This window comes from Micromys minutus (assembly GCF_963924665.1).
Source record: "Micromys minutus genome assembly, chromosome: 10".
Taxonomy (NCBI): Eukaryota; Metazoa; Chordata; class Mammalia; order Rodentia; family Muridae; genus Micromys; species Micromys minutus.
In genome coordinates this window covers 27,799,754-27,815,948 of record NC_137979.1, presented here as the reverse complement: position 1 = coordinate 27,815,948, position 16,195 = coordinate 27,799,754, and the positions used below count along the sequence as shown (strand labels likewise).

Here is a 16,195-nt window from a genome sequence, read left to right as displayed (position 1 = left end):
GACTACCTATTGTGTACTAAGTATTTGGAATGCCAATTCCATCCTAACCAACTACGATGCTCTTTCCTGAAATTAGGGAAAAGAGCCTTCTGAGTCTCTATGGAAAACTGTTGAAGTAACTCAACAAACCCCAGGCTTCACATTACATGGGTACTCAGGGGGATGCTCAGAGGAGCAAGGCAGCTCCCAAGGTAGGAGTTAAAAGTAAGGAGTCTTACTTTTAATTTTAACCCAACTGCAAGGTAGAAATGACTCTTCTCATTCTGTAAAAACTAACAAGGCAGCTTGTGAGCTCCATGGAGGGTCTTTGGGTAATGAGAAAGGATTTCCAACTAGAATATGATTGCATGATGGTTCCCCATTTGGAAGTGATGTGATTGCTGAAAGTCATATAAATTACTGAAACAGTCCTCTCTCCTGGAGCTGAGGGATAAGGAAAATCATCTTCCTTCTAGCAGATAAATCCTGCAGTTAACCTAAGCCTTAGGAGTATGGCTGGCTGGATATTAGTTGAGTTAAGGGGTTGGGTAGGGGCAAGTAGCAGAATACATTTTCTTTTTGCATGCATGGGACCTTGGATTTCATTTCACCAAAAATAAATAAATAAATAAACAAAAATAAAATAATTTGTTACTCTACAACTTTCACACATAGCTTGGGAGTAGCATTAGTTTGTAAGTTAGCCAGAATAGTGACCCATCTGCTCCACATTCCCAAGATCCAAGCCTTTCTGGAAAGGTACCAGAGAAGGAGGAAAGGACCAGGAAGCTGCTGCTTTCTGATTAAGACAAGTATGAGAATTATGGGATTGGAGTGGGCAGAAGTATGGCTAATCGGTACTAAAGCATACACTTAGCACATACACATACATCACACTCACATGAACAAATGCAGCACATGCCTATTCATACACACACATACATACACACACACACACAGGAGCGTATCTAGATGCCATTCCTTCATCAACGCTGAAGAGACTCGGGAGTCTTTCTTGTAAGGAGCCTCTCAGGCAGCTGTGACTCAACAACAGCTTAGTTGCTTTCGAATCTCGAGAGCCATGGACTATGGAACTAGGTCTGGATCGAGGAGATGAAGTAAAAACCCTTATCAAAGTGAAGGATCTGGCATTGCACATCAGCCACTCAAGAGGCACGAGCTGAAAGGAGGAAGGAAGGACAGCAGGATATTCATTTCAGCACAAATTAAAGGTGCTTGTTAGGTGCCCAGCCCAAGGAGATACGATGTACCTTGGGCTGTTCTGTATGTACACAGTGACAGGGTCACAGGCCAGGAGGACTGCCCAGACAAGTCACTGGGAATGCCACTGTATACTGTAGAATAACAGAAAAGCAAGGACTCTGGCTGCCACACCCTAGTGATCTCAGAGCAGCTTTTGGGCCACCTCGGGCACCCAGAGTGTTACTTCTTCCTCCCAGAATCCACCAGTGCCCACTTTAAACTGCTTTAAGTGATTCACAGGAGGGATGTACACCTATGATCCCAGCTACCTGAGGCCCTGGCAGGAGAATAGCACGTTTGAGGCCAGCCTGGATGGCATGGTGACTTCAAGGCCATCCTTGAATGCTTAGGCAACTTAGCAAAGCCCTGTCTGAGAATGAAAGGCTGGCTGAGATGCAGGTCAATAGAAGGATGCTTGCCTTGTGTGAGGTCTTGGTTCAATCCCCTGGCTTTTTTGTTTGTTTGTTGTTTTTTTTTTAAGAGTCACAGGGCCTCCAAAATTTCCAGGTTATGTAACTTCTTCCCATTCCCCGTTATTAGAATTGCACATCACCAAAAACTTTAGCCCTGAATTGCCACAGGGCTGTGGCTCAGTGGTTAGAGAATATGCTTAGCTGATGGGAGGCCCTTGGTTCATGCCCTAGGATCAATAACAAACAATAATAAAAATATAAAACGGAGACTTGAGGCTAGACGGATGCTCAACTTTGAAGAGCATCTGTTGTTCTTTCAGAAGACCGGGACTTAGTAAACAGCAGCCCACATGGCGGCTGATAATTGTCTGTCATTTCAGCTCTAACGGATCAGGTACCATATTTTGACCTCTGTGAGCACCAGGCATGCCCATGGTCCACATACATACATGAAAGCAAAACACTCATACACATAAAAGTAAATAAATCGGACTTTCCATCTCACAATCCCTCGCAATCTTCTTTTCCTGAGCAGGGTGGTGACCCGAGAATCCACCATCAACATTCACAAGCGCACCCATGAACTGGGCTTCAAGAAGTGTGCTCCTCCGGCACTCAAAGAAATTCAGAAATTTGCCATGAAGGAAATGGGGACTCCAGATGTGCGCGTTGACACCAGGCTCAATAAAGCCGTCTGGGCCAAGGGAGTAAGGAATGTTCCGTATCGCATCCGAGTGCATTTGTCCAGAAAACGTAATGAAGATGAGGATTCACCAAACAAGCTCCACACACTGGTAACTTATGTGCCTGTTACCACATTCAAAGATCTACAGACGGTAAATGTGGATGAGAACTAACCTACTGAATGTCAAATAAAGGTGCAGAACTACCTCCAGGTTCGGGGTTGTCTTTCTGTTATCTGCCCCTTAGGTGAATTTTTGGGTCTAAGGAGTAATGTTGGAAACTAATCTGAGAACCTCTATTCTGGGTACATGGGAAATTGGAAGTGTCTTTTCCCAGAAGTCAGTGTTTTAGGATTGTGGTTTTTGTTTTTGGGGGATACGGTTTCTCTGGTGCTGCTTGTTCTGAAGACTAAGCTGGTCTCCAACTCAGAATCCACCTGCCTTTTCCTTCCTAGTGTTGCAATTAAATGTGTATACCACTAAAAAAAAAAGTAAATAAATCTTAAGCACCCCCAATTCCTGTCTCAGGTTTCCAGATTCAGCAAGTGAAAATATAAAATACCCCCAACTGAATTCAAATTTTAGGCAACTAATATTTTTAAATGCAGATATGTCCAGTATAGTGATTAACATGGTAGTTCGTGAGAAAATCAACACTAGGTATATATACATCAAAGCTTTAAAAGAAAATCATAGTTTCTCCAAAATGCAAATGTAGCTAGGCTTCTTAATGTGACTTCTTGAACTACTGCAAAACAGCCCAGAGTTCTTTTGGAAAGCTGACAAATCTGTATACTGTGTGTGTGTGTGTGTGTGTGTGTGTGTGTGTGTGTGTGTGTGTGTGTCTTCCTGTATGTATATGTGTTGAGGGTTGATCTGGAGCTGCTATGTATTCAGATGTTAAATACTGGCCCCCAAGGTCTGGTTGCATCCAAAGGATCATATTCTCACATACACCAAATCATGTTGTATAACCTTTGCTAGTTTTTATTCTCTGACTGGTTAAACAAAAGTGTGAAGTAGAAACTTAGGTGTTCTCTAGAAAGTCAGTTGTGTCGGACGGTTTGCTGGGGTAAACACATGAAGGAGTGTTTTCCTGAAGTGGACACAGGTGAAAGGCTAAGGCAGACTCGTGAAGAAACATTTTGTTGAAGCAGACACAAGTGAAAGGATGTTCTGCTACAGCAAGCACGTGCAAGGATTCTTTGTTAACGGCATGTATGTATTGGTACTGTAGTTGAGGTCCTTTTTGTTGGGACTCCATTGAAAGAAACACACCCCAAAACTTGTGGTGGTGTGCTTTGGTTTCTTGTTGCTTCTGAGGACTCTGGATGACGTCACTAAGGCAAGACATGCTGAGGCTAAGCTTGGCTTGCTTATAGAGCTTGCAGTACAACACTTGTTGATCTCAAGGCTTCCCTGGTCTTCCCTTCACTGAAGCACAGCTGAGAAACTCTCCTGGTATTCCTGGTGGTCCCTCCTATTAACTTGTTTCTAGGCCGGGGCCTGGCTGTCTCTGCTAGGTAGTGCTACTGCTGATGATTTATTTGTGTTTACAATCCCAACTCTACCGAGCTGGACTGCTGGTATATCCCATAAGGTGTTTATGAATGGATCGAGCTGCTGATACTGACCTGTGAACTAATCTGCCAATTTCCTGGCAGCACAGATGGGAGTTACTCCAAAGGACCATTTCTAAACAGGTCCACTTCCCCCACATCCTGTCTTTTCACTACCTCTGGTGGGTGATGGGCTAAAAGAGAAGCTAGAGCATTTAAGAACCATCATTTAAAAATAAGCTTTAAAAATTAAAGTTACAAAAGTGGCTCATAGCCACTTGCTGGGGAGAACAGAGATGGGTGGGGCTTCAGTTCCAGGCTGGGGATCTCAGGTAGTAACCACAGAAAGAGAGGGAGATGGAGAGCAGAAGGTTGCCATCAGATGGGATGGACCAGGATCCCATGGCTGAGAGAAGTGCACCCTGAGAACAGACAGCTGGGAAACAGCTAGTTTAGCATAGAAAAGGAGATTAGGTGTGTTCACCCTGTAATCGTGCTAAAGCTGATTAAATAAGTTGATAAGGCTCTGCCTCAATTATGGGGGGCGGGGCTAGCTGGGTCACAATAAGAACTAATAGTTATTAAATAACTAATAACGTATGTGTGTGTGTATGTGTGTGTGTGTGTGTGTGTGTGTGTGTGTGTATGTGTGTGTGACAGTGTGGTGTGTGGTATGGTGTGTACATTTTCCTAGAGAGATGGTCTCTCATCCTGGAATAAACAGACTTAGAAGTCATCTTACCTTCCAGTCTACCTATACCTAAACCAAAATCAGTATCTGCCATCTGTCCTATCCTATCTGCCATCTGTAAGCCATCTTACCTTCCAGTCTTCCTATACCAAAACCAAAATCCATTCCTGCCATCTGTCCTATTGATTTCTTCCTCTTTCCCTTTAAAAATTTGAATCTGAAGTGGGGCTGAGAACTGACTTTCACTGGGTACCTACCACTTACTGACCCATTCCTTCTGCGTGCTCTTTTGTTCAATCTTTACCTCCGTTTAAAAGGCACCCATAGTTACCATTTCACAGGTGAGGATGTGAGGCTTAAGTGGGCCATGGGTTAAAGAAGACAAACTAAGGAAGGGTGTGGCTCAGTGGTCCATCCATCGCTCTCCTAGCATGCATAAAGTCCTGGGTTTTATCTCCAATATAAGAACAAACACAAAAGCAAAACCAAAGCAGCAAACAAAAATACTGGGAACCCAGAAACCCAACTGTAAGTGTTCCCAAGAGACATGTGCCCTGACCCAAAAGTCTTCTCTCTCCAGTACATAGCATAGTGACCGTGCCAGTCTGGTTTTATTTTTCTCCCCTGTGTGTGTGTCTGTGATATATGCTTGTGTGCATGCACATGTATATACGTGAGTGGAGACTGCGTATCAATATTTGGTATCTTCCTCTGTCACGCTTCACCCATTACTTTGTTTTGTTTTTAAGATAAGGTCTCCGGGGCTGGATGGCTCAGTGGTTGAGAGCACTGACTGCAGGAGACCAACTGAAGGAGAAGGTTGCTGTGGCTGGTTACCATCTTCCGTCTCGCACGTGAGAGGTGGAGGGGTTTGATTCTGGACGGCGTGGAGCGTCCACCATGAGGAGAAGTGAGGTGCTAGCGAACAAGTTCATCGTATGCCTCCAGAAAACTCTAACTCACCTTCTGGATATATGGGAATTAATTGGGATTCCAGAGGAACAGAGACTCCAAAGAACTGAGGTTGTAAAGAAGCATATAAAGGATCTTCTGGATCGAAAGACTGCTGAGGAGGAGAGGCTACGGGAAAGGCTTCTCAAAAGCATCTCCGTCTATCAGAAGGCACTCAGTAACCTGTGCAGTGAGTTACAAGTGAAGCCATTTCAGGAAGAAAAAGAGACAACTGTCTTGCAACTAGAAAAAGATTACCGCACTCGAGTAGAGTTGATGAGAAGACAGAAGAAGGAGAGCAAGCAGGAACTTAAGCTACTCCAAGAACAAGATCTTGTATGCCTCCCTGTGCTGTGTACAGCACCTCTGTCCCCACCTTAGAGAAGCTGAACCTATTCTGACAACATGTGGCAACTTTGAGGAAAACAAAGGAAGAACTAGCACACACTCCAGAGACAAGCTTTGAGAAAGCGTGTGTGAAGATGAGAGCGCCTTTTGTTTTTCGCTGGAGAACAGCTCGATGTTACAGAAGCGGCTGGAGCAGCTGGAGATGAAGAGCAATCACAAAACGAAGCGGAATGGGAGGGGCTCCGTGCTCAAATCCCAGAGCTCTGGGAAAGGTGACAAATACCTGGAGAATAGAGAGAGAAGCTGTGGCTGCAATTATGACTGGGTCAAAAACCAAAATCAGGAATGCGCTGAAATTAGAAGTGGATCGGTTAGAACCGAAAGCAAAAAACAGAAAGCAAGTGATTGAGACATTTGAATGGAGCTGACTCAGCTCTGGGACCGGTGTACAGCCAGGAACAGAGGCAGGCTTTTGCCCCTTACTATTCTGAGGACTACACAGAAAATCCTGCTCCATCTTCATGACATTGAGATTATAGGATTAAGAAGCTGCTATGAAGTTCACAAGGAACGGTTTGAAGGTGTGCAGAAATGGGAAGAGAGCTGGAAACTTTTCCTAGAATTTGAGAGAAGAGCTTCAGATCCAAGTCGGTTTACAAACCGAGGGGGAAATCTTTTAAAAGAAGAAAAGGAACGAGCAAAGCTCCAGGAGACACCCCCTAAGCTGGAAGAGGGGTTGAAAGCACGGACTGAACGATGGGAACAAGAGCGCTCAACAGCATTTGAGGTGAATGGGCAGAAGTTCATGGGGTACGTTACAGAACAGTGGGAATGACATCGGTTGGAGAAAGAGCGAGCCAAACAGCAGAGGCAACCAAAGAACAAGAGACAGATAGAAACAGAGATGCTGTGTGGCAGTGCTTCCCGGACCCATAGCAATAGACCAGGACAGACTCCCAACAAGTCTGGCAAAGTACGCAAGATGAGCGGTACCACCATGCCTAGCGCTACACCCAATAGTAGCATTCCGCCTGTCTTGGGTGGATCAGTGTACCATTCACCTGTGTCTTGACTACCCCCTTCTGGCAAGTCAGTAGTCACTTCTCTGTGTTCTGGAGAGAAAACACCTAGAGCTGCCTGGCTTAGGGCCAACAAGCATGAGAACTTTCAAAGGCTTCCAGATCTGATGCAATTCTCGAATCCTCGATTCAACCATCATCCAGCCCTGAGAACCCTTGTCTGGTTAGCCAGCTGTGGCTTCCTGTGCCTAGACTGGGCTGATGTATACAAGGGGCGATTTAGTACGTTTTCATCCGTTTAGCTGTTTGAAGCAACCTTGGGCAGGTTCTGTAATTTCATCTGACTTAGACACGAGGAAAACAGCTGGAAAGCCTTCACAGGCACAGTGAGTCACAAAGATCTGTTTTTGAGTCAAGAGAGACCTTAAAAGCTAGTTATGATAGTTAAGTACAAGTTTTAACATCTGGTAGCTAATTTTTTTTTCTCTACCCCATAATTCTACTTAAAGAATGATCAAAGGTTTGTCTTATTTCAACACTATATTGAAAAATAAAAAAATTATTGTGTCCAGCTTTGGGGTACAAGGTACGAGACATGAAGTAATTCTGGCTGGTAGATTTGGAATTAACATCTAAAAAAATAGATGTTTTAGTTAGTGGACACTCGATTCATGCTGCCGCTATGGTGGCCTTGATCTTACCCAGAGGCCTGTCCCCACCATTGTCCCAGCGAGGATTTCTTGGGTTTAGCATTTGAGATGGCTGACTAGCTGCCAAGAGTAGCAGTAAGAGTTGTTTCTGTAGTGCAGTCTCTGCGGTGTGTGTGTGGACACACGCTTGTCTGACCTGTGCAGTGCTTTCCAGTGTTCACTATGCCTAGTCTATTCCCTGTAGCTGACCAAACAGAGAGGCTGTCTGGGTGGGTTGGGTTGTTTTTGTCATGGACTCAGCAGCTTTGCACATCTACAAGTTATCCGTGTAATCACATCCACAATGAGGCTCTTTGCCTACCCAGTTCACTGCTCTTCCCCAAAGCACTATTATTTACTCTCTGTGCTGGCTCTGCTGACACATTTAATGATTCTTTAAAACTTGGTCTGTGTGCTGTTTATTCACATATATATGTTGTTTTAAATATATTAAAATAAAATAAGATGTATATAGTTATCTTCCAAAAAAAAAAAAAAAAAAAAAAAAAAAAAAAGAGTACTGTCTGCTCTTCCAGAGGTCCTGAGTTCAACTCCCAGCAACCACATGGTGGCTCACAACCATCTGTAATAGGATCTGATGTCTTCTTCTGAAGACAGCAACAGTGTGCTTATATATAAAAAATAAATAAACAAATATTTAAAAAAGATACGGTCTCCCTATGTAGCCATGGCTGGCCTAGAAGTCACCGTGTAGACCAGGCTGACCTCTAACTCATAAAGTCCCACCTGCGTCCATCTCCCCATTCTGTCTCCCCAGTACTGGGATCAAATGCGTGTATCACCATATCAAGCTTTACCCTGTTTGTGTGTTTGAGTCAGCATTTCTCACTGAATCTAGACTTAGGTCCTCATAGTTGTGTAGCAAGCGCTTCACCCACCGACGCATCTCCCTGGCCCTTTATTTTTATCGTTGACACAGGATCTCACAGGAGCTCAGACTGGCCTCAAACTCCAAACCTGCTCTGCCCTCCTCTTCCTCCAGTAGGTGACCTTTGTGAATGACCACTAGAGGTCACTTCGCACCCACAGTGGTTCAGATCCTTACAGACCTGTGACTGACAGGACAGTCCTATTCTGATCAAGCAGGAAAGGGATGAGGAGGAGAGAGGGGGAAGGGACACTGGGGGTTTGGGTGTGGGGGAGAAGCTGGGATACAGAAAGGGCAATGCAGGATTAAGGGAGACCCTTAGGAAAGGACAATGGCCTCTATTATCAGTATGGATGACTGAAATGGGAAGAGAGTTCTAAGACTTTCTCATCCAAAAGGGGAGAGGAGGTGGTGGTGCCACCCCCAAAGAAGACGGTCCGCCAACTGCCTCATCTGCAAAATTCACTTTCCTTCTCAGTGGTCTGGCCTCAGAGCTGTCTAGTGCAAGCTAATGGAGTGTCAGTTCCAGGCATCTAATCTGAACGGGCTTCTTCTAAAGGCCCTGGCCATTAATCACTAAACGTTTGGAATCTTTTCCTTAAAGGGGCCTCCCATAGAAGCATCAAGCCCCATGGGTCCTGACTTTAGCCCTCACTGGCTCCAGTAGAAAAGGTTTAAAGGGAGAGGAAAAGGAGGCCAGGGGTTCCAAAGGAAAGTACCCGCCCCAAGGCTAACAAGGGAGGGGCTTCCCATCAGAGTAGAGGGTTCATTCAAGGGCCAAAGACCCCAGCAGCTACTTAATTTCCAAGGGATGATGACCTATGGGGCCATCAGAGGTGAGGGAGTCCTCCTCCTGCTGGCCCGAGGGTTCCTGTGGCTGGCAATAGTTTGCCTGAATCTTTACAGACAGGCCTGCCGCATCCTGTTAGCTGCTTTCTGAATAAACAGTAGTCTTGCCAACCATTGTGTCGATTTTGAAAGGAGGAAAAAAAAAAAAAAAAAACCTCCAGAAGGAAGGTTATAGAATCCCTGAGCTGTGAACTTTGCAAAGGGATAAATGATAAAGGTACCAGGAAACTACCTGCTCGCAGTTCCGGAATACCTGCTGTACCTGTACCTGTCAGTCCCTGGTTAGCCTCCACTCACCTTTCCCAGCACCCGAGGTCACAAACGGCCCCAGATCCCGTCCTGTGGGATTTGAGATCTGAGTATAAAAAGCTTGGGTGCCTTTCCATTGATTTGCTTTTGCAAAACTGGCCATTTTAGAATGTGCTGTGCTGTGCAATGGGTACATGGACCTGGCTCTGTGAGGAGTTTGCAGGAGACAGGGCATTACAGGACGAGGAGAAGCAATGCCGTTCCCATACACCAGCTCAAGTACTCTGCACCCAGGATGCTGCCTCACTTGATCCCGGTGTCTCCCTGAGCCAAGGAGGGAGTGAAAAAGAAAAGAGGGAGAATCAAAAGAGGAGAGGGTGGGGGTATAAAAAGCTAGCCCAGAGTCTATTAAATGGTCTGTTATCTTTGGAGACTCCACCCATCCTAACAGGGTGCTCTCTGCTACTGCCCCAATAAACACCCGTCTCACCTCTCCCGCATCTTTACTTCCTTTGTGCCTGGGCCTTCAACTCTTTGTCCACCTCTGGAGAGACCTAGGCTGGCAAGCAAGCCATGGATCTTGATACAGTTCCATAACAAGATGGACAGTTTTATTGGGGAGATGTGATGGGTTCTGGGATTAAAGCTCAAGCAATAGCCACAAGGCTAGGGGCAGATGACTTGAGGAACCTATGGGCTCTCTGGTTTTTAAATAAACCACAGTTCTGGAACCCCACTGGTCCCAGCAGCTCACAGGGACTGCTGAGAACTGCCTGCTTCTCTCCCAACTCCATGCCCAGTGACTTCAATCTGGTACTTGAAGTTGGCTACGGGGAAAGTATTTATATAATGGAAACTGGCAACACTGCAAACCCAGGCCCTCCTCTCTAGAACTGTCAGACATTTACCAGACTGTGCACCTCTTAGCACACTCACTACCCCAAGCTGCCAGCTGTTTCCTCGTTTGTCCATGAATGGGCACACGGAAGAACATCAGCATGTGTTCCCCATTACAGTTAGCAATCTCCCTTGTTTTGTTAGGCAGGAATTTAAATATTTTTCTACTTATTACATCCCGATCCCCTACAGTTATCTAATTTCTTTCTTTTATAATCCATAATTGCTCTTGTACCTTCCTTTTGGAGGCCCTCCTTGCCCTAGGGACTACATGCCCTACGTGTGAAATCTGTGGCAATAATCCAGCCAGGATAGCGAATTCACTGTCTTTCCATACGTGAGCAATATAGAGACCCACAACAACTAACTGCCCAGTATCATTCAAATGGAAGCCAGGTCATAATTTGCTGTCTGGGCTCCTTTACAATGGTAGAGGCTGTGCCATTGGCTTCACCCCGACTGGTACATCATCTTCCAAGCTCCACCCTGTTCCCTGACCAGTGTTCTTCCAAAGAGCTCCATGTCTTTGCAGAGTCTCCACAATGAACATCCTGTCCCTCTAGAACACCAAGGAATTTTACATGAGCGTCTTTGTGTCAGATGGAGAGAAACAAAGAGAAGTCACTTGATCTGCTCAGGCCAGCCCCCAATGATGGATAGCTCGGCATGAAGACCATTAGCTGCAAGATATAGCTGGGAAAATATACAGGAGGAAATGGCCACCCACATACCCACTTCCTGCCAAGTCCTCCTATAATACACAATGTGAGGTATTCAGTGGTAGAATATTTGACTAGCATATGCAGATACCTAAGTTCAGTCATCACACACACACACACACACACACACACACACACACACACACACACACACCATGGGATAGGGGAGCAGTGCTGGCTGTGAGGGTACACCACTGTAATTCCCACTGTATTTGGAGGTTTAGGCAAGAGGACCTTATGTTCAAGGCCAGCCCGAGTGACACAGTGACACCCTATCTCAATAAACTAGAAAAAAAAAAGAAAACTCACCATAGAGCTCAAGAAACAGTCATGATTTAAAATTTTAAAACGTATTCAAGTTGCACAGCAGGACTTAAAGGAAAGACACCCCCCTACCATGCTTCTGTCCACGGCTCCCCTCTTCTAAATCTGTCCCCCAAAGCATCTCTTTGTATGACTCATAGCTTTGCTCTGGTCGTCACTGTCCTCAAGGTGCATTACTGTAATCCTAAGCACAGTTGCTTCGCTCAGTTTCCGTGGTGTATTAATGTCTAGAACAGTGGTTGGCACGTGGTAAACATCTGTTGAAACCACACTCTTCCTTCTCACCTGGGCTGGGGTTTGACCCCCAACACTCTGAGCTATGCTTCCAGCCCTAATTGCTTTCAGACTCATTCATTGGCCTCTTGTTATGTGAGATCCCATAGAGTTCCTTCTTAGTTCTCTACCTGCTTCAAGGTTCTGCCAAGGTTTACTAGTTCTCTGTGATTCTGTTTATACCTTTGTTTCTTCTTCCACAACTACAGATGATATCTCTGTAGTCTTACATTAAGGTTTTTGATTTCTGAGCCAATCTGCCTGACTCGAGGGCCTACGCCCTTCCACTCTACACTGAACATCCCACAGGGGTCACTTCTGGGCCAGAGTTCCTCTACATAATTAGAGGAGACATTTTACAACAATGGCCATGGGAATGGATTGTGGCCAAGAGCCATTCTTGGGCTGGCACCTCCAAGAAAGAACAGATGGGAGATAAAGAATGGGCGCCCTTGCTAGTTTATTAAATTAAGGTCAAGTGTTAAGTGCTGGGGCTGTAGTTCAGTGGCAGATCATTTCCCCAGCATGGGTGAGGTCTTAGGTTCAGTTCTCAGCACTGCATTAAGTGGAGTTCAGAAGCATCTGGAAAACATATATGCCTTCAGCCAGGGCCTGAATGCGTAGCTTAGCAATAGAACATTGGCCTAGCCTGCAGATGGCCATCTGTTTGTTTGTTTGTTTGTAAGAGTCAAGAAGATAGATCAGAGAGTAAAGGTACCTGCCACCAAGCCTGATGACCTGAGTTTGGTCCCCAGGATCTACACGGCAGAAGAACAAACTTCTCTGACCCCTATTTTCCCACACAACACACGCTTTAAAAAGCACAGGTTTTTGGTAACAGTCTCCTGTTACGCAAAGTGATTTCCTACCTTTCTCACAAACCAGAGCTTGTGCCTTACAATAAAAGAGTCTGGTAGTCACCTTGCGTTCATCTCTGCTATTGTTAAATCCTGCAAATGCCATTTATGTGTGTCCTTGGCATGGCATGAAAAGGAGGGTAGAAGGCCAACATAGCCCTGGCATAAGCCTGAATGTGGGTTACACCAAAGAAAGTCATGACTCGTGGATCAGAGGAGAAAAGAAATCAGGCATGGTCTTTGTTTCCTGGCTAGCACTGCATGCACAAAACAAACACTGTACTGGTGCCTTAATACAGACTTCTTGTTTGTATCCTTTCTCCGCCTACTTCCAGAAGTAGAAAAGCATCCTTGTTTTTATCTGTATTTCCTCATCCCTGGCCCCTCCTACTCTTTATTCTTAAAGGCATACACTGTGGATTTCAGGCCTTTGGCCTTAGGCAGTACTCAGGGAAACAACAGCTTCCCAAGGGGCTCCACACATCAAAAATCTGAGGACTAAGCCCTTACCCTGTCTTTAACCCAACCTCATCAAAGGACTTTCTAATGGGCCCAAACATTGTAAAAATGGTGCTGGAAGGTATTGCCCCCCTCATTTGCTAAACCACTAGAGTACATTCCTAAAGCTAGTTCCCAAGGTCTGTTCTCTTATTTGGCCACTTCTTTAAGCCTGACTAAAACACCAAGGTCTAGTAGTCAAAATGAGTACTTTGGCTATACTGGTTAACAGGTTCAATCAGGACTTACCAACTCATCCTAACACAGACTTCCCCTTAATGATCCACATCACATGACTAGTTTCCTTCTGCTTCTGTAATAAAACACCCCTTGGGGGAGGGAAGGATTTATTTGGTTTTCTTTGATGGATCACAATCCATCACTGAGGGAGAGCAGGGATTTGAAGGAGAAACAATAGATGGGTACTGCTTACTGGCTAGCTTTCATAGATTCATGCTTAACTAGCTTTCTAGGGATAGTGCTGCCCACAGTGGGCTAGACCCTCCTACATCAATTAATAATTAAAACAAGCCTGTCTCCAGAAAAGTCTGTTTCACATCAAGCTCACTTGCTGCCTGAGGTCTCCATCACCCCTGCCCCTCACCCTCTGCCAAATAAGTTTTGCTATAACCCATTTGTAATTGTTTTTGTCTATTCTCATCATTTTGTAAAGTTGGTTTACTCATCATTCCTACAATAACAGGTTCCGTTCCGGTCATGCCAGATGTGAAGAAGGCAAAACTTGAAAATATCCACTTGAGAGTAGAGAAATACAAACAGGCACTGAGAGTATCGATGATGGGCAGGGAGAGATGGCTCATTGGCAAAGAGCAGCACCTGCTCCTTCAGAGGACCTGGATTAAAATATGGTGAAGATTCCATAGGTTTTGTTTCTCACAAAACAATTACTATGGATGAAAAATCCCTTCTCCCAGAGCATAAGACTGCAATGATACAATGAAAAAAAAAAAGTTCTTGTAGGATTATGCACACACTGGCCATATGCTGGTCTTTACTCAGCATCAGTTTGTGGTAAGAAACGTCTCTAGAACACACATATACTAGTAATGATTTTTCTGTGATACTGTGCAATATATATGTAGTTTTTCTCTGTATGCTGATATACCAGTTCCTAAAATTTTTGGAATCTTCAAAGTGGTGAGACTCTTACATGCTAATGAGATGGTGGTGGGTGGCAGCCTTTAGATTCTTGCAGGACGATGCCTGGTCTGGACCCAGGTGTGACAAGAACACTGGAACTTATGAGCCCCACTTCTCAATCTCTAGGCAGGGGACTAGGACAGTGGCTGGAATTTAAGTTGATCATTGACCCTACTGGCCTTGTATAATGGTTCCTCTGCGGTATGCCTACTGGGGTCCAGCTGTGGTTCCTATCGCTGCACACCAAGCTGGAAGAATGAAGTGGAGTATGGAACTGTGGGTTCTATAGGTTCCCGGGCCAGCTGGGAGTGAGTGTAGGGGCAATGGGGTGGTGGTGAAGAAGGCCTTCTCTGAGGATCTTAGTGTTACAACTCTTTTAGACAAAAACCTTCTCCAATGATCTTCAATGAAACAGCTCCCTGAGACCATCTCAGCTTGTGCACATACCTTTTATTCAAGGTGAGTCAGGGGCTATATGAGCCCTGGAGAGTGGAAAGAGGTTATTCTTAGGGTGAAGTTTCATTGGCTGAGGTTTAAGGTTCTGGGGATACCTCGTTGCATGGAGAGGCATTCTGGGAAGTTGAACCTGAAATTTCACCAAGGATTACATGACATTCCTCAGATAGAATATTAGGGTAGGGCTCCCCAGACTTGGCAGAGAAAAGGAAGACCCCACTATGAAAATGGAGTCCTCCATCTTGTGCCAAGTTCAGGAAAGCTGTCCAGACACGGTAGACTATAACCTTAGTTTGAGGTGCAACTTGCCTCCATAAAACCCCCAGACGGCAGGGTTTGGGGAACTTCCAAGTGGCTGACCAACATGGAGATTCTGAGGGGTGGAGAGGGTATGGAAGCTCTGCATCCCTTCCTCTGTGCTTTACCCCCATTTTAATGTGACGTTATTTAGCAGGAGCCTTTGGTTTCTTCATTTGTGTTTTGTTTTATGGTGCTGGGAAATGAACTTCGACCCTTGTCATGCTGGGCCTGCACTGTACCACTGAGTGATACCAGCTGCTCTTCTAATGTTCTTCACTGGTGTTCTATTATTTACTTGTGTGCACACACATGTTTGTGTGTGTGCGTGCCCAAAGGGTCAGAGGGGACAACTTGCTTAGAGTTTGATTCTCTCCTTCTAGTACGTGAGTCCTTAGGATTGACTTCAGCGTGTGTGTCTTGGCAGAAAGTGCTTTATCTCACTGAGTCATCTCAGTGACCCATTTGTAGGTTTATGTCTAAACACAGGTGAGTGTTGGCACTAGTTAGGTCAAAGTGAAACATGATTGGACAGTAGGAGTGGGGTGGGGGTAAGGTAGGAGAGTAGTAGTAGTAGTAGTAGTAGTAGAAAAAGAAGAAGAAGAAGAAGAAGAAGAAGAAGAAGAACAAGAAGAACAAGAACAAGAACAAGAACAAGAAGAACTAGAAGAAGAAGAATCAAGATGAAGCTGGAGGAGGTTCTAGACCCAGGTGGTCTTAATTGGAGATATGTAGATATGATTATTTCTAAGGGTTTCTATGGGTCAATTTGTTTTATCTAGGTGGGCGGTTTACATCTTTGTCAAATAGTTGTAAGCTTATTGTGTGGATGTGTTGTGGATTGAGAATTTAACATATAAATCTGTTTGATAAACTATTGATTGTTGAGTCATGATTTTACCAGGCAGTGGAGAATGTAAGCAAAATCCCGGCTGGCAGGGAGACAGGAGAGGGCAGCCAGTGAACTGCCTAGGTGTGAGAGTACTTGGGGGCAACATGAAGCCGCTGAGATAAAGATGAAGTGCCATGTGGCCCTAATGGTGCCGGCACTATCGCTGGATAAAAGGATACCATTTTTATTTACCATAACACCCCTTCATTTTTATTTGTATGTATCTTTTTTGTTTTAAA

At 44.9% G+C, this 16,195-nt stretch overlaps 2 protein-coding genes and 1 pseudogene across 3 annotated transcripts in view; 2 read left to right on the top strand and 1 right to left on the bottom strand.

The window, feature by feature from the left end:
* LOC308426474 (ATP synthase membrane subunit K, mitochondrial-like) overlaps positions 1-16,195 on the bottom strand; it is a 316,992-nt gene that overhangs the window by 294,646 nt on the left and 6,151 nt on the right. The gene's annotated exons all lie outside the window — the stretch shown is intronic.
* On the top strand, positions 57-2,512 carry LOC308425180 (large ribosomal subunit protein eL31-like; the record flags this gene model as incomplete). The annotated part of the gene is made up of 2 exons (XM_080922412.1): positions 57-115; positions 2,191-2,512. The coding sequence occupies 2 exons, from the start codon at positions 57-59 to the stop codon at positions 2,510-2,512; spliced, it is 381 nt and encodes a 126-aa protein (XP_080778538.1).
* On the top strand, positions 5,489-7,208 carry LOC308425179 (protein regulator of cytokinesis 1-like; annotated as a pseudogene). Its single transcript has one exon. The product of its transcript is annotated as a protein regulator of cytokinesis 1-like (transcript).